The following is a 24,593-nucleotide window of genomic DNA, read 5'->3' on the forward strand; positions in this document are numbered from 1 at the left end:
TCTCCCCTAAAAGATACTTTCATGCATTTGAATTATCAAGATAAGAAAATTGCTTTTTGTATGAAAGTTTGTCCTAAACCAAATGTAGTGACACAAGACAAATAACAAGAATGGCTATGCTGCTGAATTCACTTCTAGGAACTACTGAAGCCTGATCACAATTTCCCTTTCCTTCATCATGTCTAGCCAGTGTTCAAGGATCTTATAGGATTAAATAAATCAGTGCTTGCCATGCTTGTGCTCTCATTTTATTACCATTACCAAAGGTTAACTTGCATCCACATCCTTCTCCTGGGCATCATTTACTATACAATCATTCCTAAAGAAAATATAAATATCCTTGTTGCACAGGGAATATAAATCACAAGTGCTTGGAAAGCTGGAAATTAACATCTTGCTTCAAGCACTTCTCAGATGTATGGAGTTCTCCGAGATCACAGTTTTCTGGATCAGTACCCAACCCAGTCCCTCAGTGATTACCAACTTGCTTATTGGTCTAGCACTTGCTCATGAAAACATTGAAAGAAAAGTGCGTCTAGAGCATGCACAGCCAAATGTATACATCACTCACAATCAACAGATGAAGGTATAAGGTAAATGTACATCTTAACATACATAAATTTGGAGAACTCACTGCAAACTCTATACAAACCATACCATTTTCCCATCCCCCCATTGCTCAGTTAATTACCCCTTCTCCTCTGGTTGGATGGGTTCCAGTGTGACACACTGGCTAAAGTAATGGAAAACATGAAACACTGGCTAACTGGAATTCTAAAAGTAGCACAGTCTAGAAATAAAAATGGTTATCTTTCTGTGTCTGTAGCAGCACCAGTTTCCCCTATTTCCACCTGTCTTTCACTGGAATGCTCCACAGCAGATTACTGATACTAAAACCATGGGCTCATCCACACCGGAGTTTAGTGTGGATTAGATTCTGCCTGTCTTCATGTTAAAATAGCATCATTCACATGATGTCAGTCCCAATCAACTGCAAACACACTGTTTCTTTACGGCAAATTTGGTTTTTCCAGATCCGTGGATAATCTGAAAAGTGGGAAGAAATGCAATGTAAAACCATACCAATTTTGGCAGTAGACGCTTTGCAGCGGCTTTGCTTCAGTGGGTGGTTCTGGTTTGTTCTTAGCAGCACCCCTTTCCATGCCCCCACTTTCATTCTTTCTTATTTCTTTCCCTGCTGTTGTTGTGTGTACCTCTGGCAAAGAAGCCCTATGTTTGTTTGTTTGTTTTTAAATCAGATCCGTAGATTTACACTCAAACGGAATATAGCTTTAGCACCCCATGGATTATCCACCTGCATGAAAGCCAGTTCCATGTGTTCTGTTCACAGGGAGCTGCTTCTGCAGTGCAGAGAGAGGGAGAAAACAAGTCCCAGCCCTTCCTTCAGCTTAATGCTCACTCCCTATTTCACCTCCTTCCTCATTTAGGCAGATTCCTTTAATTGTTACAGTTAGCTGCAGCAGCAAGCCTCTGCCTCACTCTTTAGAAGCAAAAAGACTTGATGTGAAATTTTAACATGGCTTCCTCGGCTCCATGTCCCTATCCCTCCTAGATTTGACTTGCCTGAAAAAAAGTGGGGAGAGAGTGTTACGGAGCACTGGAAGGTTCCCCCTAAACAGATTGCCTGCCCTCTTCACTTTAACAACCACCCCCAGGACCACATCACTCCCACATTTCCCTCCCCCCACATGATTTGTCAGTATTGTGCTCTCTTTTTAAGGCTGCAGTTTTCCACCACATAAATTTATCTGTGATCTGCATGTTAAGAAGGGTGAAAATAATTTTGCTAGGATCTGTAGTGGCTTTATTATTGTAATGAGTTTTGTCTTTTTAAAGGGAGGGGGAGTCCCGATAAGAATAAATCACAATAGCAATACATGATTGCTAGTGTGTTGAATTTGATCAGTTGCTAGCGAGGTACTAGATACAGCATACACACAAGACACATGCAGGTACACACCCACAGCTATTAGGGGCAACAGAGGAGGCACAGATGTTGAAACAGATGTCTAAATCCATGTAGACACACCAAAACCCTTGGGCGTGGAAGGGAACAAAGGGAAGATCCACCTTTTCCCCTCTGTTCTCCCTGTCACTTGCACGAGCCACTCTATTAGGCATCGCCCTCTTTCCCAGAGAAGCTGAGATGCTGATGGCTCCTGGCCATCCTGATGCGTGCACGTGCTCAGTTTGCTGTGGAACTGTAGGGAATGATGGGGGAATGGAATTAGTAAATAAGGAGGCAGGGACAATGGGAGTAGATAATACAAGGAAATGCCCATATGCATGAATGTTAAACTGTGAAATTAGGCTGAAGGAATCAAATTAAACTTGCACAGGTGTGGGCCACTAAGAACAACTTCAATGGGAGAAACTGTAGATTTTTAGCAAGATACACTTGTCATGCAGACAATCCAAAGTCAGAACACAATTACAAACAGTAATATTCCTCACTACTCTTTAAGCCTCTTCCAGAGCTCCATAGTAATTGGAGTGCCTTGCACCAGAGAGAAAGTTCACCACCTTGAACTAATTTTCACAAACTCTTGATAGCGCAAAATGTTGGAAACAGCAATCCTCAACTGCCTGGACAAGGGAAACCACTCATCATCTACAAAAACAGCCCACTCCTGATCCAAACGCATCTTCCAGCTCATGCACTTGATGGCTACCCACTCACTTTTGTGTAATTGTCCACAAAGATCATTCACTTAAACTGTCTATCATGGGACTACAGAGGGCTCCAAGCACTTCTTATCTCTTTTGAAGCACCTAACAAGCATCATCACTACAGATGGTATAGCACAGTGGGGAGGAGAGCATGACTGGGAGTCCAGAGTCTGTGAGTTCAAATCCCTGCTCGTGTCTCCTGGGTATAAATGGCCAGCTAAAGATCACCCCCACATTGAGTGGCTCAGGGGTTACGTGCCTTGCCACCTGTGCAGCTGTGGGCAAGCTGCATAGTCCCAAGGAGCCCAGTTGCCCCCCAGCTGGCAGTTGCCGACAAGGAAGGGGCTGGCTTGTGCAGCTGCAGCAAGCTGAGCAGGCCCTAGCCAGCTGGGGAGGACTAGCCTCAGAGGGAGGTAATGGTAAACCTCCTCTGAATACCGCTTACCATGAAAACCCTATTCATAGGGTCGCCATAAGTCAGGATCGACTTGAAGGCAGTCCATGAGATGAGACAAGCATCATCACCTCTTACTAACTAGTTATTCAATTAAAACATTTCAAGTCATACTAATAACAACATTAGATTCCTGGGAAGTTAGTTTTAGGTTGCTCATCTCTTGCAACACAGAGTAGAATGCCACTAACACACACACCTTTTTTTTAAAAAAAAAAAACAAGCCTGCCCTGCATACACACAGTTAAAGGTTTCTATTGCATTAATGTACTTGAGGTGCAATCCACTTCCTAGTTAAATGAATGGCAACTCTCACGTTGATTTCACAAGGTCTAGATTGCACTTTGAATTGCACTCTTGTATGGCTTGACCTCTTAGGAGTGTGTGTGGGCGAGGTAGCAATCATAAATTAATCTTACCAGAGATTAGGTGCTGGATATCACCATATTGCAAGTTAATTATGAAGGGCAGGCAGAGCAGCAATTTAAAACATCATCAAAGCTAGCTTAGCTCATAAGAATTTCATAACTACCAAAGTCATTAATGTTCAGTTTTCCACTTCAGCACAGCTTCATTCAATAATGCATTTGACCCTGAATAATTTGTAAACACTTTCCCTCCCTTTCTTATAGAAGCATAAACCTTCCTTCCTTCAAAACACCTGTTCTATTTTAAATATTATTTATATCTATGTGCTTCTTAGTTATTTTAGAACTTAAGTTAGTCATGTTTATTAACTTCAGTGGGTCTACTCTGAGTAGGATTAGCATTGAATACCACCCCATTAAATCCTTTGGGCAGTATGCTGATGACATACACCTGTACCTTTCTTTTTCATTGCTTAGTATATGTCCTTCATATCCATTGCCTTGTGTATGGCCATGAGAAGGGATTCATTGTCAGCAGCTTGCCTGAAACTGAACTGAGGCAAAGATAATGACAACTGGTAGATCCTGTGCTTTGAAATATACAGCAGCTCTTGTCATTTGTAATCAGACTTGCATGGTTCTGCATCCATTATTGCACCTAGATAGCCAGTCTGCAACCACAGGTAGGGCAGCTTTTACCCACTTCCCTTGGTAAAGAAAGAAAAGGCTGTGTAGCCTTTTCTTTCAAATTCAGACTAGAATTATCATTCACATTCCTTGATAACTTTGAGATTAGACTGCCCTAAATGATTGACAAACTTCAACCAATACGAAGTGCACTTCTGAACGGGATGAAGGGATGTGTTCTGAAAGAACACATTACACTGGTATTCTAGCATCTGCATCAGTCACTATTGAACATCCAAAATGTATTCCCACCTCTTGGTGATACCACAGCAAGAGGGCCTTCTCAGTGATGGCACTTATATTGTGGCAGAGACTCCCTCCAGAGATCTAGTGACAGTCCATGCAGTATGCTTTCACTTATAATTCAAAACATTTTTATTTACTTGAACATTTACTGGATCCTGATTTCTTTTTCTGCAACAATGATTCCCTGTATGCTGTTTTATCATGTTTCTTGTGGAATTTTAATATATTTGATCTTATGTTATACACCACCTTGGTACCTGTGTGAAAAGTAGTATATATGTTTTTAAATAAATTCTAATTTTGCCTAAGAGCTCAAAATGAGTTAGGTCCTATATCCCTTACAGCACAGATGTGAAACCTGTGGTTTCCAAATATTCTTAGACTACAACTCTCATCAGCCCTGATGACTGGATATGTCTGCTGGAGCTGTCATTCAACAACATCTGGTGGACTACAGGTTCCCCATTCCTGCCTTACAGATTACCTCCTTTCTGTCCTGAACATGGTCACAATTTTAGATCAACTGAAAGGAGCCTAATAAGCATATCATTCATATGTATGCAGGGTAGTTTCTTCTAATTTCCAATGTGTCTTTCATCTTGTTCACCAAAGCTTGAACCTGAGCATCCTCTATTAGTTGCACAGTAAAACTTTTCAGTCTGAACAAGTGTTTAGTAAATGAGGATAGGTGCAGGTGATTTTAATAAATTTTAAACAGTGCATGTTTGCTATATATGTCTGCTGTGCTACCTGGCTAGATGTTGTGACCCAGGACAGGGGGAGGGCTTGTAGGAGGAGAACTCTGACTTTGAGGACTCGGGCGTGGAGTTGAGGGAGGAGGGATCTCAGCGCACCCAAATCCCAACTCCTCCCATGGAAGTGCAGGGAGAGCTGTCAGAGGTTGCTTCTGAGGACACACCCCTTTCTCCTGCACCCGAGGAGCCACCAGATAAACTTGCTGATTCCCAGCCGGACGCTCAGCAGTTTCCCACACCTACCCAGTCAGCTAGCCCCCCTCATTCGTACGGAGAAGTTTATTTATTTGTTTGTTTGCTTATTTATTTATTTATTATTTAATTTACATCCCGCCCTTCCTTCCAGCAAGAGCCCAGGGCGGCAAACAGAAATGCCAAAAACACATCATAAAAAGACCTTAAAATACATTAAAAGAAAACAACATTAAAAACATTTTTAAAAACATCTTTAAAAACATCTTTAAAAAAAAGGGTTAAAAACATATTATTAAAGAAAACATATTAAAAGCGATTCTAACACTGACGCAGACTGGGATGGGTCTCAACTTAAAAGACTTGTTGAAAGAGGAAAGTCTTCAAAAGGCGCTGAAAATATAGCAGAGATGGCGCCTGCCTAATATTTAAGGGGAGGGAATTCCACAGCGTAGGTGCCGCCACACTAAAGGTCCGTTTCCTATATTGTGCAGAACAAACCTCCTGATAAGATGGTATCTGTAGGAGGCCCTCACCTGCAGAGTGCAGTGATCAACTGGGTAAAAAAGGGGTAAGATGGTCTTTCAGGCATCCTGGTCCCAAGCTGTATAGGGCTTTGTACACCAAAACTAGAACCTTGAACTTGGCCCGGTAGCAAATAGGCAGCCAGTGCAATTCTTTCAGCAGAGGGGTGACATGTTGGTGATACCCTGCCCCAGTGAGCAGTCTCGCCACTGCATTTTGCACCAGCTGCAGCTTCCAGACCATCCTCGAGGGCAGCCCCACATACAGCACATTACAGTAATCCAGCTGGAGGTTACCAGTGCATGGACAACAGTGGTCAGTCTATCCTGATCCAGAAATGGCCACAGCTGTCTTACCAGCTGAAGCTGGTAAAAGGCACTTCTAGCCATGGAGGTCACCTGGGCCTCTAGCGACAAAGATGGATCCAGGGGCACCCCTAGACTACGGACCTGCTCTTTCAGAGGGAGTACGGCCCCATCCAAAGCAGGCAACTGACCAATTATCCAAACTCAGGAACCACCAACCCACAACACCTCCTTCTTGCTAGGATTCAGACTCAGTTTATTGGCCCTCATCCAGCCCACCACCAAGTCCAGGCAGTGGTCCAGGGCTTTCACGGCCTCTCCCGATTCTTATGTTATGTAGAAATAGAGCTGGGTATCATCAGCATACTGCTAACACCTCACCCCAAATCTCCTGATGACTGCTCCCAAGGGCTTCATATAGATGTTAAACAGCATGGGAGACAAGAAGTTGAGCCCCAGACCTTTTCCCCCCGCTCTCACAGAATTGAGAGGTGCGAAGAACAACAGACAGGGGTTAGGAGGGGCCATAGTTTGCGTGCGAAAGTGAAACCTATTTAAGGGAGCGTTAACAAGGAAGGGGTGCTGAGTCAACATCTGTAAAGTCAACGTCTGTAACCGGAGGCTTGCTTAGTCAGCACTAGTCAGAGAAATAGTTCTTAGAAAGCATAGTTAGGTGAATGAGTCGAAAAGCTTTTGATGTAACTGTAACTTTAATAAAAAGAGAAAACCTTACTGAACCATATACGCCTACATTCCTCGGCTCCAAATGGGACACTAGAGCCACTTTTAATTTATCCTAAAAATATCTAAGTTCATGAGGGGCAGAAGCTTGATTTATTATCATTTATAACTTCTCTCTTATTGCTGTCTACAAATTGTTTACATAGTCATTTATTGTTTGCCTTATTAAGAAAACTACGCTGCTTCAAAGCTGAGGTGCTTAAAAATGAAAATTCATCAGATACTAGCATTCTGTGTATACAGGACAAAAGAAAACTAAGTGTCCAGCTTATATGTACAGAGAGAGAGGGAGAGAGGCATACTAGCTGGCTGGCATACCTGCAAACAGAACAATGCATTATATAGCACTTTAGAGTACATGTATTATATAGTCAACAGAGTCAATTATATACTTTTAACTAGTATGCTTATGAATTACAAACCACATTTAATCAGAATGATTTTGAATATAACTTCTAAAAGAGCATGTGCCAAATATGTTGTCGCTCCTGAGGCAGAACAAGGAGCACTCCCATGTTAGGATAGTTTCTATTTTTTCATTTCTTCCAGATGGCCTCTGTTCTGTGGGTGCCCGTGAGTAGGCACAGTAGGCACAATGAATAGGACTGAACACATTTCATGCAAAGGATCTAGTATATCTACCAAATGCACACCATGTCAGCTTTTGCTTAATACAGCCAATATCAGCAATTCAACAGTCTGGAAATCTGATGAAATATAAAAGCAAGCATTTTATGAGACCAAGGCACGCTACAGTCTTTTTCTGGAGGTTTTCATTGCCATTAGTGCTCCAGACATAATAAATGCCAACCCCTGCTCACTCCCTGACTATTTCCTAGCTACACCTGAACATAGTAATTCTCCTTGCACGCACATGGCACACAAATAGCACATGGCAAATGCAAGGGGCAAGCTACCAGGCTTTCTAGCAAAGTGCCTGTGGCTTGCTCTCTTCTCATTGGATCAAACCATTAAAACTACCATCTCTGATGAACTACCCCTTTTCTGATGTGATAAGGATAGTCTTAATTTTTTTTGCAGAAGACAAACCAAAGGTTTTCAAAATAACATTAAGAACACTTTCAGAGAGCATTAAGAATGAACCCATGAACCAGTTTCCTTTGAGGTTTCTTCTCAATATTTCAAATTCTCATTAGCTGGGAACATGTAATAGGTTTAGTAGCTTATCACTATGTTGCAGGATAACACTGCAATTTTTCTAGGCTACCAACAACAAATAAACAGGCAAAGGGCCTCCAATGTATCATATCTGCCTGCAATAGCATTTTATAGTTTTGTTGCACCCGGATTAAAGATCATATTTTAAAACACTGAGAGGGGTATTTTTTTGCCATTGTTTCAAAGCTTAGACAATGGGATTTTTTAAAAAACACTTTAAGGAAACTTATTACCATGTTTTAGGATAATATTGCAATTTTAAAATCATACCTGTTTAGTGAAAAGCTCTATGCAGAAGAAAAAAGAAGCACAACACACTTACATAAAGTCACTCTGAGACAATTGAGGAAGTTTACAACACAATATGAAATCTATTTGCAGCTTTCTTTAAATAGTCCAAAAGAGCTAGTGTCCTACTTTATGTTTACAAATGGCACTGAAAAATACAAACTTTTATCAAATATTAGCACATCTACTACCAATGTTTTCAGAGCATCTGAAAAACTCACAAAGTTAATTAAAAGAGACAAGATTTACTACTTCTACAGTGTTTTCATGGAATTTAATGAAAATATGAATCAATTTGTTTACAGGACTAAACATCACTATTGGCAACATATTCTGGTATTAAGCACGATATATTTATCCTTTCCAAAAAGGAGAATGGGGGGAAGTGCTAAGGAAGCAGAATAGATATTCCTCTGCCTATAATAATAATAATAATAATAATAATAATAACTTCCCTAGTACTAAGGAATCACCACAACTAATAAACAAAAATATGTCCTTTGACCCTGTGCAGATGAAACATTGACTCTCTGCAAATCATGGTTTGCAAACCAGGAGTCAGCCTCAGGAACATCTGCCACCTCCATTCCTTCCCTTTCTGGAACAGTTTTTCCTCTTCTTTCCCCATATCAATCACAGTTTCTCCATATATGTAATTGACAAAAACCATGATTGATGCAAACTGTGGCTCCCTCACAATCAAAGACTGAAACCGCGTGTATGAGGAACATTATCCATGGTTACGGTAATCCGTATAACACAATGCTATTGTTGACAAAAGGAGTGGAGGAGAAGGGGAAATTCCTCTAGAGAGGAGGAGGAAGATTAGGGAGGAAATACACTTTTTCAAGTGTAGCTCCTAACGTAACACATTATAGTTTAGAAAGCCAGAACTCTGCCTGCACTGAGCTTTTTGCAGCAAAGATGTGTATCTAATAAGCATTTATTTGAACAGTATGCAATTCCAATGCATTCCAAGACAGTAAAGCCTTCCAACATGCACCTCCTAGTAAACACAAGCAAACAAAACATGCTAGTAGCAACCTTGGGGAGTGAATATGGGGAGAAAAAAAAACAGAACTATCATGGCACATGCACAATTTCTATCTCAGGGGTTTTTTCTTTCTTGTTTTTTTATGCAATGTTTAGATGTCTTGGGAAAAGGGGAGTATTTAACAAGAAAAGCTTGTCTGTTGACTTAACCATGAAATAATCTGTGAGAGGGGAACAGAAGACCTAAACCTCATTCCCTTATATATTTTAGCAAGAAGCTTACAAAGCAACGTTTACCCTAAAAGCTGCATCTTAGTACAGGCAGACAAGTATTGGATTCAATTTACATTCAATAAGCTTTATAAATGGTAAGCACCAAGACCTCTTCTGTTTATATATTAGCCCTAGTGAACACTTACGATTAAGATCATAATGAGAATCAGAAAGGGCCAGCTTGGATGAAGAAGTACTTTGGGGAGCTTTTTACAAATGAAAGGGATTAAAAACACAACTCTTCTTCTTTGTGGCATTTTTATTACTTCTAACTGATCTATTGCTCATGAGGCTGACTAAAGTCAATTTTATATAAACAGTAGACAACTTCACAACACAATTTGTACTTAAAATGACACTGCATTTTGACTAAATGATTTTACAAAACAATCCTAAATCCGCAGCCAAGCCAGGCTCATACTGGTAGGATGGAACACGTGTGTCTGTGTATGGGAAGCGGGTTGTAGCTTCAGCATTTTTCCTATTTTCCCTGCCAATAGTCCCAAGAGGCATTCCAGAGATGTGTCAGGGGACCAGGAAGCCTTTGGATCTAGTAAATCCAAAGCCTGCTTGATCCACCCATGACACACCTTAGAATGCTGCCTTTTTGATCTCTTACCATTGGAGCACCAACCGTTGAGGTAGAACAGTCATGGAGAATTTTACAGTTGCAATAAGGAGGTCTCTGCATGGTAACCTCCTGCTCTACCCACAGATATGAACATCTCTGTCCTGAGGGAGGTCTGCAAAATCCTATGTCCCCTGGAACACTTGACAGGAGCCATGGGTATGAGCTATGCTGATGACACACAGTTTATCTCTCCATTCCATTGCAATCAGGAGATCCTGTGAAGGTGCTGGACTGGTGTCTGGAAGCAGTGAGGGGCTGGATGGGGCCAATAAACTGAAGCTGAATCCTGGTAAGACAGAAATGCTGTGGGTGGATGGTTCCCAGGTCCAGGAATTAGGTGTACAGCCTGTTCTTGGAGGGATTGTAATCCTCCTTGAAGGAACAGGTTTGTAATCTAGGAGTACTCCTGGATTCCAACTTGTCACTGGAGTATCAAGCGGCTTCAGTGATTAAAAGTGCTTACACCTAACTTAGAGTGGTTCACCAGCTATGGCTGTTCCTTGACCGGGATAGCCTGGCTTCAGTTGTCCGTACTCTAGTGACCTCCCACAGGGACTACTCTATTGTGTTCTACATTGGGCTGCCCTTGAAGATAGTCCAAAGGCTACAGCTAGTGAAGAATGTGGCTGCTAGGTTTTTAAGTGCAGCAGCCTGATGGGACCATGCATCACTGGTTCTGAGGGCACTGCACTGGCTGCCAGTGAGCTACCGGGCTCAATTCAAGGTATTAATCCTAGCACACAAGGCTCTAAATAGCATGGGACCCAAGTCTGTAAAAGAACAACCAATAGGGAGGCCCTGTTGTTTGCACCACCACTGGGGGCTGCCGGGTTGACAGTGACCCATAACAGGGCCTTCTCAGTGGTGGTCCTCCATTTGTGGAATGCCCTCCCTAGTGAAGTGTGTCACCCTCTTTTAGGAGAAATTTAAAAACATTACTATTTACCCAGCCATTTGATGCCTGAAAGTCCTGCCCCTAGCAACTCTGAAATTATTAGTTTGAGAGGAGGTGATTGCTTTTAGGAGTTTTCAACTGTCCTGAGAAGTTTTAATTGTATTGTTTTGATACTGACATTTATGCTACTCAGAGCTCTTTTGGAGGGAGGTGTAGGATATTATTATTATTATTATTATTATTATTATTATCATCATCATCATCATCAACAACAACAACAACAACAACAACAACGACAACAACAAATTAAGTAGTAACAATTAATAATTAAATGTTTTATCATGAATTGTGTGCTAATTGTACATTTATTACGCAAGAGTTAGGGGAAGGGTGGACAAACACAATGAAAGGCATACAATGCATGACAACAAACATGGATTTGATTTGGGGTAAGATTTCCCTATGTGATATTATTTTTCCATTCCTGGCTTGTAATAATACTATGATGGTTCAGATCTACTCCTATATAAGCAGAAGCAGTGCAGGTTAACTGGCATCCTACCATCAGCAATGGGGCCACACGGGCCTTATCCACTTGCTACTTAAATACCTGTCATCCATATAATTCCCTTAATACAAGGGATTTCCCAGCAGACATGCTAGAAAGTCAAGGCATGGCATTGTGCTTAGAACATCACACAAATGGTAGGGAGTAGTCCCAGCTCTCTTGCCTACTTGTCTCTGGTAATTAAGAATTGCATCCAGGTAACCAAGGGAAGATTTTTACAAATTGGAACAGTTACTTCTCTTCTTCAGCCCCCTCTTTTTATTACTAATGTTTCACAAATTGAGTAAGTGGGCAGCCTGGCTTGTATAATTTTTTGTGAATCAACAACTCTTACAGACTTTATTTGCAAAATTGTTTTCATCATTGAAGAATCCCATCCTCAGATGCAAACAATGGAAATGTTAACAAACTGGCTAAGGTTTTAAAAGACTTCTGAGTTATAAGCCAGCAATATTTTAGGAATGAATTAGAAAGAAAATGACCCCTTTCCCATATCTGTAGTAGGGGGGAAAATGGAGCTGCCTTGCAAAGTATGGCTACATGCCCCTTACAATTCGTTTTAAGGTAGTATGCCTTAAGATCAGCTAACCTTAAGATCAACTAATAATAATAATAATATTAATGATAATAGTGCATTATCTTGCACTAATTATCTTAGTGCAAGATAATTGCACTAAAACAAATTCAGTGTGTTTCAGGAAGTCTTTGGAATTACAGTTTATTGACCATTTCTATTCTCTGCACTAGAGAGGCAGCAGTGCTTTGAATCCAATGTTTTATTCCCAATGCTGGCATAAAAAGACAATTTCTCTAGTGCTAAGATTAAGAGCAAGATCTAAACTCTGTGGTGAACAGTGGGGTATCACACAAAGATATGTGAAGCAAATTGACAGGACTGCCATAGTTCCTAGTCTGCAAAGGCATTCTAAAGAAGCCTTAAAGGAGCTAAGCGCCATTCCTTTTATTATTTAAGCTGTTAATAAATGCTGGTTTTATCCTGTTTGGTATTTTGTATACCACTTTGGGGTGTTATAGAAAATGAATAAATCATGTTTACATTTAGAGGCATCTAGGACAAGAGCTGTTCAGTCCTCCTTATGTGATACCATACAAAATATGCTATAGTAACTATTGTCCTGCAGATGTCTACTTGTGTACCAAGAGCTCTAGAGGGAAAATAGTATCAGGCTCCCCATTTAATTGTCAATGCAATACTATGATGGTGAAGTGGAAAATTCCACTCTAAGGGTTTGTTGATATTAGTATGTAAATAAGGTGGAAGGGGACGGATGTTGCGACAGGATGAGGCAGACAAAAGATAAGTATGTGCATTCATACTTCCTCTTAATGGAGAATTACCTGACGAATCACGGAGCCAGGTGGAAGCGGGAAACAGGTAAAGCCTTGTTGAGTACCTTGGGACACATGACTGTACCTTGCACAAACCTATAAAAGACCCTTAATGTGGGCAAGAAGGCAGTCTTCCGCCATAGCACATGCTAGCAGGGACTCCTTACAATTGTAAGTATAATAAACAGCTGTAAGCTTCAACCTGCCTCAGTGTCATTTCCTGTACAAGGACTCCATTAAGAAAAAAAAATCCACAACAATAGTTCAGAGCTACTCCTGTATAAGCATAAGCAGTGCAGATTAATTGGCATCCTACCAACAGCAGTGGGGTCAGAATTACACAAGCCTTATCCACCTGCCACTTAAATTCCTATCATCCATATAATTCCCTATGTACAGTAATACCTCAGTTAATGAAGTATATGCATTCTTGGACATTACTTCTTTAACTGAAACTTTGTACCAGAGGTAGGAATAACAGGAAAGAAGGGATAGGTTCCTACACCATGTAAAAAAATTTGCAGTTCATCATATTTCAGCAAACTTTTTATTCAAAACTAATTATATGCATGTCTGAAATGAAACACCCAGGTCAGGTAAGCCTTGAAGGGTTCTTCAAAAATGCATCCAAATGTCTGCCTTGCCTTTTTTCTTTTATCACACAGCATCTTGCTATAGCAATCTAAAGCTTTGAGCACAATTCCCTTCTCTGTACATTCGAGCAAGCAGGCAAGGGGCAGCCGCCGCCACCATTATCCTGTGCATGGTCTCTCTTTCTCTCTGCCATCCTCCCTTACACTCGAGCAAACGGTCTGCAGTAAACAGTGCGTGTGAGAGAGCTGCCTGCAACAGCTGCAGTCTAATAGATAAGGAGCCACATTCTGAGTATGTCAGAGTGTGCATCCCCCCCCAAAGCCCCCCACACCCCAAACCAACTTCGTTAAAAGGAGCTTCTTTCCTGGAGGATTTGCTGGCTGAGGTAGTCCTGTACAAGGGATTTCCCAGAAGACGTGCTAGAAAGTTAAGGCACTTAGGATTGTGCTTAAAATGCCACACAAATGGTAGGGGAAAGCTTTAGCTTCAGCCCTTGTCCTTCTCCCAGGTCTCAATCCCAAAAAGGACCTCACACAAAGAATCACAAAATGGTGTAGGAAATGCTGCACAAAGATAATCTTGTCTTTTTACCAGCCAGAAAATTAAAAGTAAATAGTTCACAAGACAGTACAGATCCTGCAAGTAGTACTCTGGAAACTGTGTCCTTAATTAGGTCACACACAATATGCAAAATGTAGAGCATCCCATCACACACTCCAGCTCTTTGTTACAAATCTTTATGGAAAACCTTCAAGATGAAAACCTTTCTGTTTATTTAGGAGCTTTAAGAGGAAGAAGGTGTACCACCAATAGCCCAGATATATAAAAAATATAAACATGGTTTTGGTGGATGTTTTCTATCCTAAGCTAAATATTTACATTTTAAGGTTTTATGTACAGAAAATAAACAATCAATATAAGTGGCTGAAATTTGGAGACATTGTTTACACAGATGACAATACCTAGAAGGACTACATTGTACGTCTAATACTTGTGTAAATTATGCAACAAAAGTGAGTGGAAATGTAATTACAACCCCAAAGATCTGGGATAGGATTTGAAGGCAATGGCCTGGCCAAAGTAAGAACACCAGAATAAAAAGGTTCCCACATTTGTAAGCATTCTAATTATAGTGCTATGTAGAATGGGGGTTGGGGAGTTAATCAGCAGCACATACATATTCTTTTAATATTCTTTTATTTTTTTTAAAAGCTGTTAAATATTTATACATTTTCACGAACAATGACAGATTAGTATCACTTCATTATAGCAACAGAATGCAAATATAAACATGATCAATAATGTTCCATAATGGTATACTGAGTGCAGTATTGTAATACAACAATCAATACTAACCTATACAAATTTGCAATGCAGCTTAACAGGTGCATCATTCAGATTACCTTTAAAAATAAGATCCAATGTATTATTTGTTTTATTTTACTTGAAAATCAATAATCTTATCCACTGAAAACTATTTCATCAACTGGCAACTCAATCAGTGTGAGGCAAAAATGTGGTAATAGCAGTTGCAATGACATTGCTACTAATATAAGTGGGAAGGCACTCAACTGCACAGCTCTTGGATCTACAAGGAATTATTTATTTCCTCCAAGGATCTCAAGGTGGCATACATGATTCTCCCCCTTCCCACTTCATCCCCTGTGAGGTAGGTTAGGCTGAGAGACTATGACTGGCCCAAGCTTACTCAATAAGTTTCATGGTAGACTTTTTGAACCCAAGTCTCTAAGGTCCTAGTCCAACACTCTACACTACACCACACTGCTGTAGTGACATACACAGACTACAATATTAATCTGAAAGTCAGTCCCATTGGGACTTACATCTGAGTAGACATGAATAAGATTGCAGGCTTCCCCCCACCCGTCCACTTGCATGGTGCATAGGGTTCTTTCACTAGGGATGTTGAAACTGCCAACAGAGAGGTTGGGACTTCAACAGTCATAAAAAGTTTTGATTAGTACAACTCACCTTTCTGAACAGATAGTAGCAAGGTGGCACTCATATTAGGTCTTTGCACTTATGTGGAAGATCAGTCAGTATGCTTGATCTTCTATTCAAATGCTATACTCTCCCCATAAAATAATAATTTAGTACCCCATCCTCTTTCTTCTCTTTTAAAAAAATACATTGTATATGGAGATCCATGTATGCCTCCTTGAGCTCTGTGGAGGAAAAGTGGCATATAAATGGAAGAAGAAGACGATGACGAAGAAGAGATCCTGCTATTCAATATGGGCAATATGGTTGTTCAGTCTTCAGTTGTTAATCATGTTGGGAATAAAGCACCAATGCATGTAACAAATAGGGATGGGGTTCACTGCCTAGTTTCGATCCATTTGTATTCCGATAGTCCATTGTTCAATCCCAATCCACCATTTTTTTTGTTCCCTGCTGTTGTATTTTTGGTGGTGAAAAAGTTACATAATTTTTAACTTAAATTCTTATGTAAATCCATGGAAGTTAATGGATAATAGCTACTGTAATTATGAAGACAATTACATACAATTGGGGGGGGGAGCCGTGCTGATTATAGCCATGGCCCACCACAAGAAATCAGTGCCAGTCCAAAAAGATAGGAAACTCTCACTTTTACTTCCTCCCTCATGTTCCTTTCTAGACAAGTCAGATATGGTCCCTATGAGTGCAAGCCTCATGACTCAACATTGGCTGCAACAGCATATATGATTTTATTTCTTTGTAATAATAAAGTTTAAATTTCTTTATTCTTTCAACTACCAGTCAACAGACTAGTTATTTCTGCACTCTGATCCAATTTACATCAAAAATACAACAAATCAAAGGAATACAAGAAAGATGATGCAGCTCAGCATTGTGCAAGAAATCTGATCTAAACCAAGAAAGTGAATCCTGAACAGCAAAAATCTCAGCTAGCATCCTAAACACAGGAGTATGCTTCCTTCTTGGAATTTTTACATTGTGTCATTGAAGGCAGAAAATACAGTGTTATTGTTTCTAAATAAATGGCTTCTAATCAGCTAGGTAATATATTTTCCTAACAGTCATACTTGATTGGAGGCACTAGAGGACAGCATGGTGGGGCAGCGGCACTTACCTGACCTCCTGACATAGGTGGGAGAGGAGGTCAGCATAGTGCAAACCTACCTCTCCCAGTAAGCAGTAGCAACTCAGCAGTCTGGAGGTCAGGTAAAGACTATTGTCCTATCACACAGTCAGCTACTGGTTGGGGATTAAATGGGATGCTTGTAAGGTGTATTTTATAATAATAATAATAATAATAATTTAATTTATGTGTTGCCTATCTGGCCTATGGCCACTCTAGGCGACGTACATCTCTGTTACAGTAAAATACATCATAATAATACAATACAACGATAAAACGATAAACAATGACAGTTCAGAGTAATAGGCAATTTGTCATAGATATTAACCCTCCCCGGAAGTCCCGAAGGCCTGTCTGAAAAGCCAGGTCTTCAGGGCCTGGCGGAATACATTCAGGGAAGGGGCATGCTGAAGATCATACGGGAGGGAGTTCCAGAGAGTGGGGGCCGCCACTGAGAATGCCCTCTCTCTCGTCCCCACCAACCTAGCTGTTTTAGTTGGCGGGACTGAGAGAAGGCCCTGTGTGGCTGATCTTGTGGGGCGGCATAATTGGTGGCGTTGGAGGCACTCCATCAGATAAACTGGGTCGAGACCGTGTAGGGATTTAAAGGTTAATACCAACACCTTGAATTGGGCCCGGAAAACAACTGGAAGCCAGTGCGGATCGAACAGCACTGGAGTGATATGCTCCCGGCGGCGACAGTTTGTAAGTAGTCGAGCCGCCGCATTTTGTATAAGTTGTAATTTCCGGACCGTTTTCAAGGGTAGCCCCACGTAGAGCGCATTACAGTAATCCAAATGAGAGATGACCAGGGCATGTACCACCAATGGGAGCTGATGAACAGGAAGGTATGGTTGCAGTCTACGTATGAGGTGTAATTGATACCAAGCTGCCCGACTCACTGCCGAAATCTGAGCCTCCATGGACAGCTTGGAATCAAGAACAACCCCAAGGCTGCGGACCTGGTCCTTTAGGGGCAATCTCACCCCATCAAACATCAAGTCAATATCTCCCAACCTTCCTCTGTCTCCCACGAGTAGCACCTCGGTCTTATCGGGATTCAGCTTCAACCTGTTCCTTCCCATCCATCCACTCACGGATTCCAGGCACTTGGACATGGTCTCCACAGCCAACTCTGGTGAAAATTTTAACGAGAGATAGAGCTGAGTGTCATCCGCATATTGGTGACACTGCAGCCCAAATCTCCTAATGATTGTCCCCAGCGGCTTCATATAGATATTAAATAGCATGGGAGAGAGGATAGAGCCCTGTGGCACACCACAATTGAGAGGCCAAGGGTCTGAAACCTCTTCCCCCAATGCTACCTGTTGATGCCTATCGGAGAGGAAGGAACGGAACCACTGCAGTACAGTGCCTCCTATTCCCAACCCCTCTAGGCGATGTAAAAGGATACTGTGGTCAACAGTATCAAAAGCCGCTGAGAGATCGAGGAGGACAAGAAAGGTGAATTCTCCCCTATCTAGTGCCCTCCTCATATCATCCACCAGAGCGACCAAGGCTGTTTCAGTACCATGTCCAGTCCTGAAACCCGATTGGTATGGATCCAAATAATCCGTTTCATCCAAGTGTGTCGACAGCTGATTAGCCACCACTCGCTCAATGACCTTGCCCAAGAATGGTAAATTTGAAATTAGGCGAAAGTTGTTCAGAACTTGGGGATCCAAGGAGGGCTTCTTTAAGATGGGCTTTACAATTGCCTCCTTGAGGGCTAATGGCATTACACCCTCCTCTAGGGATGCATTAACCACCGCCTTAATCCCCTCGCTCAATTTCTCTTTGCAGCTCATAAGGAGCCACGACGGGCAAGGATAATTTAGACATGTGGTAGGCTTCACAGTTGACAGCACCTTGTCCACATCCTCAGAAGGGAGAGGCCGAAACCGATCCCATTCGACCGGCTTGCAACTGGCCAACTCTATACTATTGATATTGTAAAACACATAATAAATCCAAACTAGAATCACAAATCTGAAGTACTGAGAGATGATTTATACCTTTTAAGACAGGGATGGGGAAACTGTGGCCTTCCAGGTGTTGCTGGACTACAGCTCCCATCATGTCTGACCATTGGTCATTCCTCATTGAGGAACTCCTACATGCAGCCGATTCCATCCATATCTTTACCTGCTCCACACCTGATGTTACTTATGATGTCAGGTGCTAGGCAGGTGGCCAGGGTGGAAACAGTCTCATGAGCCTAATAAGACTCATAGGCCGGAGGTTCCCCACTACTGATTTGTATTTACTTAAATACAAATTCCACACATTTTAAATTTATTCATTTATTCAACAAAAATTATATACTGCTTGACCGTAAAAACAAACAAACCTCTAAGCAGTTTACAAAATTCATCTTTATAACACCTATTTTGCAGACAAAGCTTTTTGGAACCTGATAGTCAGAATCATTTGACATAATTAATTGTAGGATTGAGAGACACCTCAGATTGACTTACAGTCTTGGTAATACATACAAATGTGAATCAATCATTCAACTGGAAGACCAATTCCTGCTACTTACAACATATGCTAGAAAACAGAACTGGGATATAATGGAAGACTAAAATGTCCTACTTTTCTCCAAAGTTATTTGGCTTTTTTTAACTTGCTTTTTAAAATCTAATTTAGGTTGTTTTGCTATGCAAACCTACACTGTAAACCCATGCCTATTTACTCAGAATAATTCCATTGAGTTCATCGGGATGCCTAGGTAAGTGTGTAGGTTTACAGACACTGTGTTATTTTGTTTGCATATCTAAACTAGGCTCTCTGTCAAATGTAGCTCAAGGGTGGCAGCCATCTCCACCTTAGATATGCCCCACATTGTTCATGACTGTAAATCAGGTTTTCCTTGGTCATAACTGCTGCATCTGTTAAATATCCTAATTCTTGATCTCAAGACATGTAAATGGCTCTTGGTCCTCATACTCAAAGGAAAGGAAAGAACTGTCAAGGCTCAGGACTAATATATTCTGGGGCAAGCAATTAATATAGATAGCATACTTTTGTTAGAATGCCCACCATGTTTGCTGCTAAATTTAGTTTTCAGAACCTACTTGGTTTAAAGAATACATATTGCATGGCATATACCATATTGTAAGTTAGATTTAATTATTTAACTTATATCAGTTGCCGTTTCTCTTCTCTGAAACAAATTCACTAACATCTATGGATAGTGCAGGAACCCAATGTATGTTTCTTATGCATGAAATCAGTTTCTGTTTTCATCTCTGTCCACTTACAGTACCATACATTTCTCCATTAAATTTCCTATTAACTACCTTTGATTCTGCACTCAGCTTCAACTTTCCATCTACAATTGCTAATAATCAGATGAGTCTTCTGAGCTGCAGCTATTTTGCCTTTCACTTCCACTATATTTTGAATTATTTTATCCTAGTATCAAAAGTGAATAGGAAGTCAAAATAAGCAACAGCCTAATCCACCAAAATAAGTGGCACTAGTGTAATCCTTACAAACCTGAGATTTCCACAGATACTAGACAAAAAAACATCCAGACAAACTGGAGAGGCTCATTCACTGAGCCATCACAAATATATCTGACACACTAGGGAGCAGAGGAGGGGGAGATGGAAGAGATGGTAAGGAGGGGAACAGGCCATAAATTGCCCCCCTCCTTAGAGCAGAGCAGGATACAACTTGGAAGGGTGAGCATGTATGAGCAGTTGTAATATACACTACATAAACCAGACAGAAAACTTTCACTAACATTGGAACACACTCCTTTGGTCCATGCAAGTTTGGTACAAGGAAATACTGAGCCAACCACTGCAAATCACTTGAAAGCTGTGTGCATACCCAATAATTCATTCACATTTGCTACAGTGAACACATAACAGGCCCTGGTTCATATAAAATGTAATGAGGGGTGGGGGGTTGCAGAGCAAGGGCAAATAGTGAAATACCTCACACCGCAAATGTCAGAGGAATTCATTTTCTACAAAGTGTTTGTTATAATGAAATGCTGTCCTCCTCACTTTAATAGAATGTTGTGGCAAATGTTGAAAATATAAAACTTTTAAAAAGAAAAAAGCAGTATTATTATTATTTGTTATATATTTGTGTCATTCTTAAAGCCAAATTGCGGTAGGTTAATTAATAAGAGAATTTCTACTCAGTCCATTACAATCATGATCCTAGAATTGGTCACAAAACAGTAAAATAGTAAAAGAATACTACAAGAAAACCAATTCAACACAATTTATAAAAAGTAGATTAAAAATACAGCATAACTTTTTTAATCACTCAGGGAACCACAACCTGGGCTCCTTACTCACAGTAGTAACAAAAATCCTAATTAACATATTACTAAAGAGATGGGGCTCAATTCTGCAATCTCTGCACAATTACAATTCAACTATAGTCTATACTCGTGGTTTTGCAGTCTGTATTCTGATTTGATGTCTCCATAGGAGTGTTTCTGGAATATGGAGGAATGCACATTACAATGATTAAACTGGATTTATAATTCCTGTGGATTTTTTCCCCAGGGGAGATTAATCAGAAACTGATTATCATAGTATCTCTAGGATTCTGGCAGACAAGCAAAACAAATCCAAAGGGTTAGTTCAGTTACTCTGATATAACCTACTGTGTGTAAACGCCAACATCTACATGAGAAAGAGAAAAAGACAATGCAACATAATACAATAGGCAATGCAAGATGATATGAAGCCAATATTATCCAAAACCATGCAAATGCAGAATGCTAACTCACCAGCCCTCATTATTTCTAGTATACCCAGATATGAACTCTATAAAACATATGCCCAATATTTAAAAAATTAATGAGTATTGAGTTCACTTTGTCCAGATTGCATAGAAATAGCTTTTTATTTTACTCATTTTTAGGGGCAGGGAAGAAGGAATAATATTTGATTCAAAACATAAACATGTGGATTCATCGGCTTTGAGATCACTGTACTCACCAGTTGTTTCCACGATGCCCTCTAGGATGACAACAATCTCAAATTGTTCCGTTTGCATGCTTCGTTGAGAAAGGTCATAGAAGGGGCTTTTTGAATCTATCACATGGCAGATTGTTAGTGGTGAAACAAGAAAAAGTTGGTCTGCCCCTGTGCTAAAACCTACATCCAGTTCAAGTTGATCGAGGGGGAGAAATTCACCCTCAGGTGTTTGCCGAGACTATATAAAACACGAAGAAAGAAAAAGAGAGAGAAATCACAAACTAGTATAGTGGTTTTCAAGACAGTGACAGCAAGTCACATCCTTGTCAACAATTTGCACTATCAATCATCTGAGACATAATCCACAGAAAAAGATGATGCAGTAATGTTATTTTCTAAGGGGGGGGGGAAGCCAAGCACTGCAGAACATGCATGAATTATTTATAAATACATCTTACTATAATTAAAAGCTCACTAGCTCATGAGAATTGAAGAATTGTCGGGTGTCACTATATATATTTTTACTCTTGACACTGAGGGAAAACATAAATACCATTTTTTCTGCATTTCCTTCATAGCTCTTTATGAGCTGACCCAACAACTGCATTATAGGGGAGGAACCCTTGCATAGTTCCAGATCCTGAACATTTTTGCCAGTGCATGAAAGAATTAAACTGTTCTACCATTTTGTATTCTGTTAGGTTGCAATAAAATATTTTGCTTTAGAAGCTCTCTAGCACTGGAGAGTGACAGGTTCACACAGGAAGGGGAGTACAGGAAGTCAAAAATTCACTGCTAGAAGCTTTGCACAGGGGGTCAAAGGTTTAACCTAGATAGCTAATTTAATGACAACGATATTTCCACCGCAAGCCTATGTTAAATGTGCTATGTTATATTAAATTATCTCTGTTTTTATCTTGTATTTTTACGCTGGTCTATGACTGTAATAAAGACATTGATTGAGCAACACGAGATAGTGCTGGAAGATGAGACCCCCAGGTCAGAAGGCACTCACTGAGCTACTGGGGAAGAACAAAGGACAAGTACGAGTAGCACTCTGACTAATGACGCAGCTGGGTCAAAGCCGAAAGGAAGCCCAGAGGCTGATGCGCACAGATGCGAAAGGAGAGTCCGGAGTTGTACAACGCACACAATAGGAACATGGAATGTGAGAAGCATGAACCACAAAAAGTTAGAAATTGACAAGCAAGAAATGGAACACATCAACATTACAATACTTGGTGTGAGCGAACTAAAATGGACGGGAATGGGACATTTCCAATCAGACAACTACAAAATATTTTATGCAGAAAATGAGAAATTAAGAAGAAATGGGGTTGCTTTAATAATGAGAAGTGATGTAGCAAGAGCAATTAGGAGCTACAACGCAAGGTCTGAGCAAGTGATATCAATGAGATTAAACGGGAAACCTATCAACATAACCATCATCCAAGTCTATGCCCCAACGGCAAACGCAGAAGAGGAATTGGAGAGATTTTATGCAGAAGTACAGGAAGAAATTGATCACACACCAAAACAAGATGTGCTGATAATCATGGGGGATTGGAATGCAAAAGTAGGGAACAGAGAAGAATTAGGAATTGTGGGGAAATGGGGCCTAGGAGATAGAAATGAAGCAGGAGAAAGACTTATTGAATTGTGTGAAGCCAATAATTTGTTTCTTGCAAACACAGTTTTTGAGCAACCAAAAAGACCACTGTACACATGGACATCACCAAATGGTCAATATAGGAATCAAATTGATTATATAATTGGTAGCAGAAGATGGAGAAGTTCCATACTTTCTGCAAAAACAAGACCAGGAGCAGACTGCGATACAGATCATGAACTAGTCATATCGAAAATCAGAGTAAAGCTAAAGAAGACCAACAAAGCAATCATAATGCCAAAATACAATTTAAATAACATCCCAGAAGAATATAAAGATCAAATAAGGAACAGGTTTGAGGCTTTCAACTTAGTTGACAGAGAACCAGAAGAACGATGGAATGAAGTCAGAGATGTTATAAGGGAAGAATGCAAAAAGGCAATACCTCTAGTTAAAAAGAGAGAAAGACCTCAATGGATGACTGAAGAAACTCTTAAAATGGTTAAAGAGAGGAAAGCAAAAGCAAAAGGAGATAGAAACACGGTCAGAACCTTAAATGCAACAATACAGCGACTAGTACGTAGGGACAAAGAGAACTATTACAATAGTTACTGTACAGAAATAGAAGAGGACAACAAAAAGGGTAGAACAAGAGCCCTGTTCCAAAAGATTAGAGAAATGAAAGGGAAATTTAAACCAAGAATAGGGAAGTTGAATAATCAACAGGAGAAAACACTGACTGACCGAGATGAAATAAAAGGAAGGTGGAAACAATACACTGAAGAACTATATAAATGAGATGCAAGGATGACATTCATTCAGGGAGGAACCATATGACGAAGAACCAGAAATTTTAGAATGTGAGGTGAAAGCTGCTCTTAAAATACTTGGAAGAAACAAATCACCAGGAATAGATGGCATACCAATAGAGTTCCTACAAGCTACTGAGACTGAATCTGTCCAAAGTTTGACAAAAATCTGTCAAGAAATATGGAAAACTAAACAATGGCCCACAGATTGGAAACATTTAATATATATCCCAATTCCAAAGAAAGGGGATCCCAGAGAATGCTGTAATTATCGAACGATTGCCTTAATATCCCATGCAAGTAAAGTAATGCTCAAGATTCTACAACAAAGGTGCTTACCATATACGGAGCGAGAATGCCAGACGTCCAAGCTGAATTTAGAAAG

At 40.4% G+C, this 24,593-nt stretch overlaps 1 protein-coding gene across 4 annotated transcripts in view; it reads right to left on the reverse strand.

The window, feature by feature from the left end:
• Positions 1–24,593, reverse strand: part of KCNJ3 (potassium inwardly rectifying channel subfamily J member 3) — a 216,859-nt gene that overhangs the window by 177,105 nt on the left and 15,161 nt on the right. For 2 of the 4 annotated variants that reach the window (XM_061608756.1, XM_061608757.1), the window contains exon 2: positions 21,812–22,028. The exons of 1 other annotated variant lie outside the window; for it this stretch is intronic. In XM_061608756.1, coding sequence (XP_061464740.1) covers positions 21,812–22,028 — 217 coding nt within the window. Of the gene's footprint in view, positions 1–19,181; positions 21,494–21,811; positions 22,029–24,593 lie in introns of those variants that run through there. One more of the 4 variants, XM_061608758.1, reaches the window with a different exon arrangement.

This window comes from Rhineura floridana, chromosome 2, assembly GCF_030035675.1.
Source record: "Rhineura floridana isolate rRhiFlo1 chromosome 2, rRhiFlo1.hap2, whole genome shotgun sequence".
In the NCBI taxonomy this organism is placed as follows: Eukaryota; Metazoa; Chordata; class Lepidosauria; order Squamata; family Rhineuridae; genus Rhineura; species Rhineura floridana.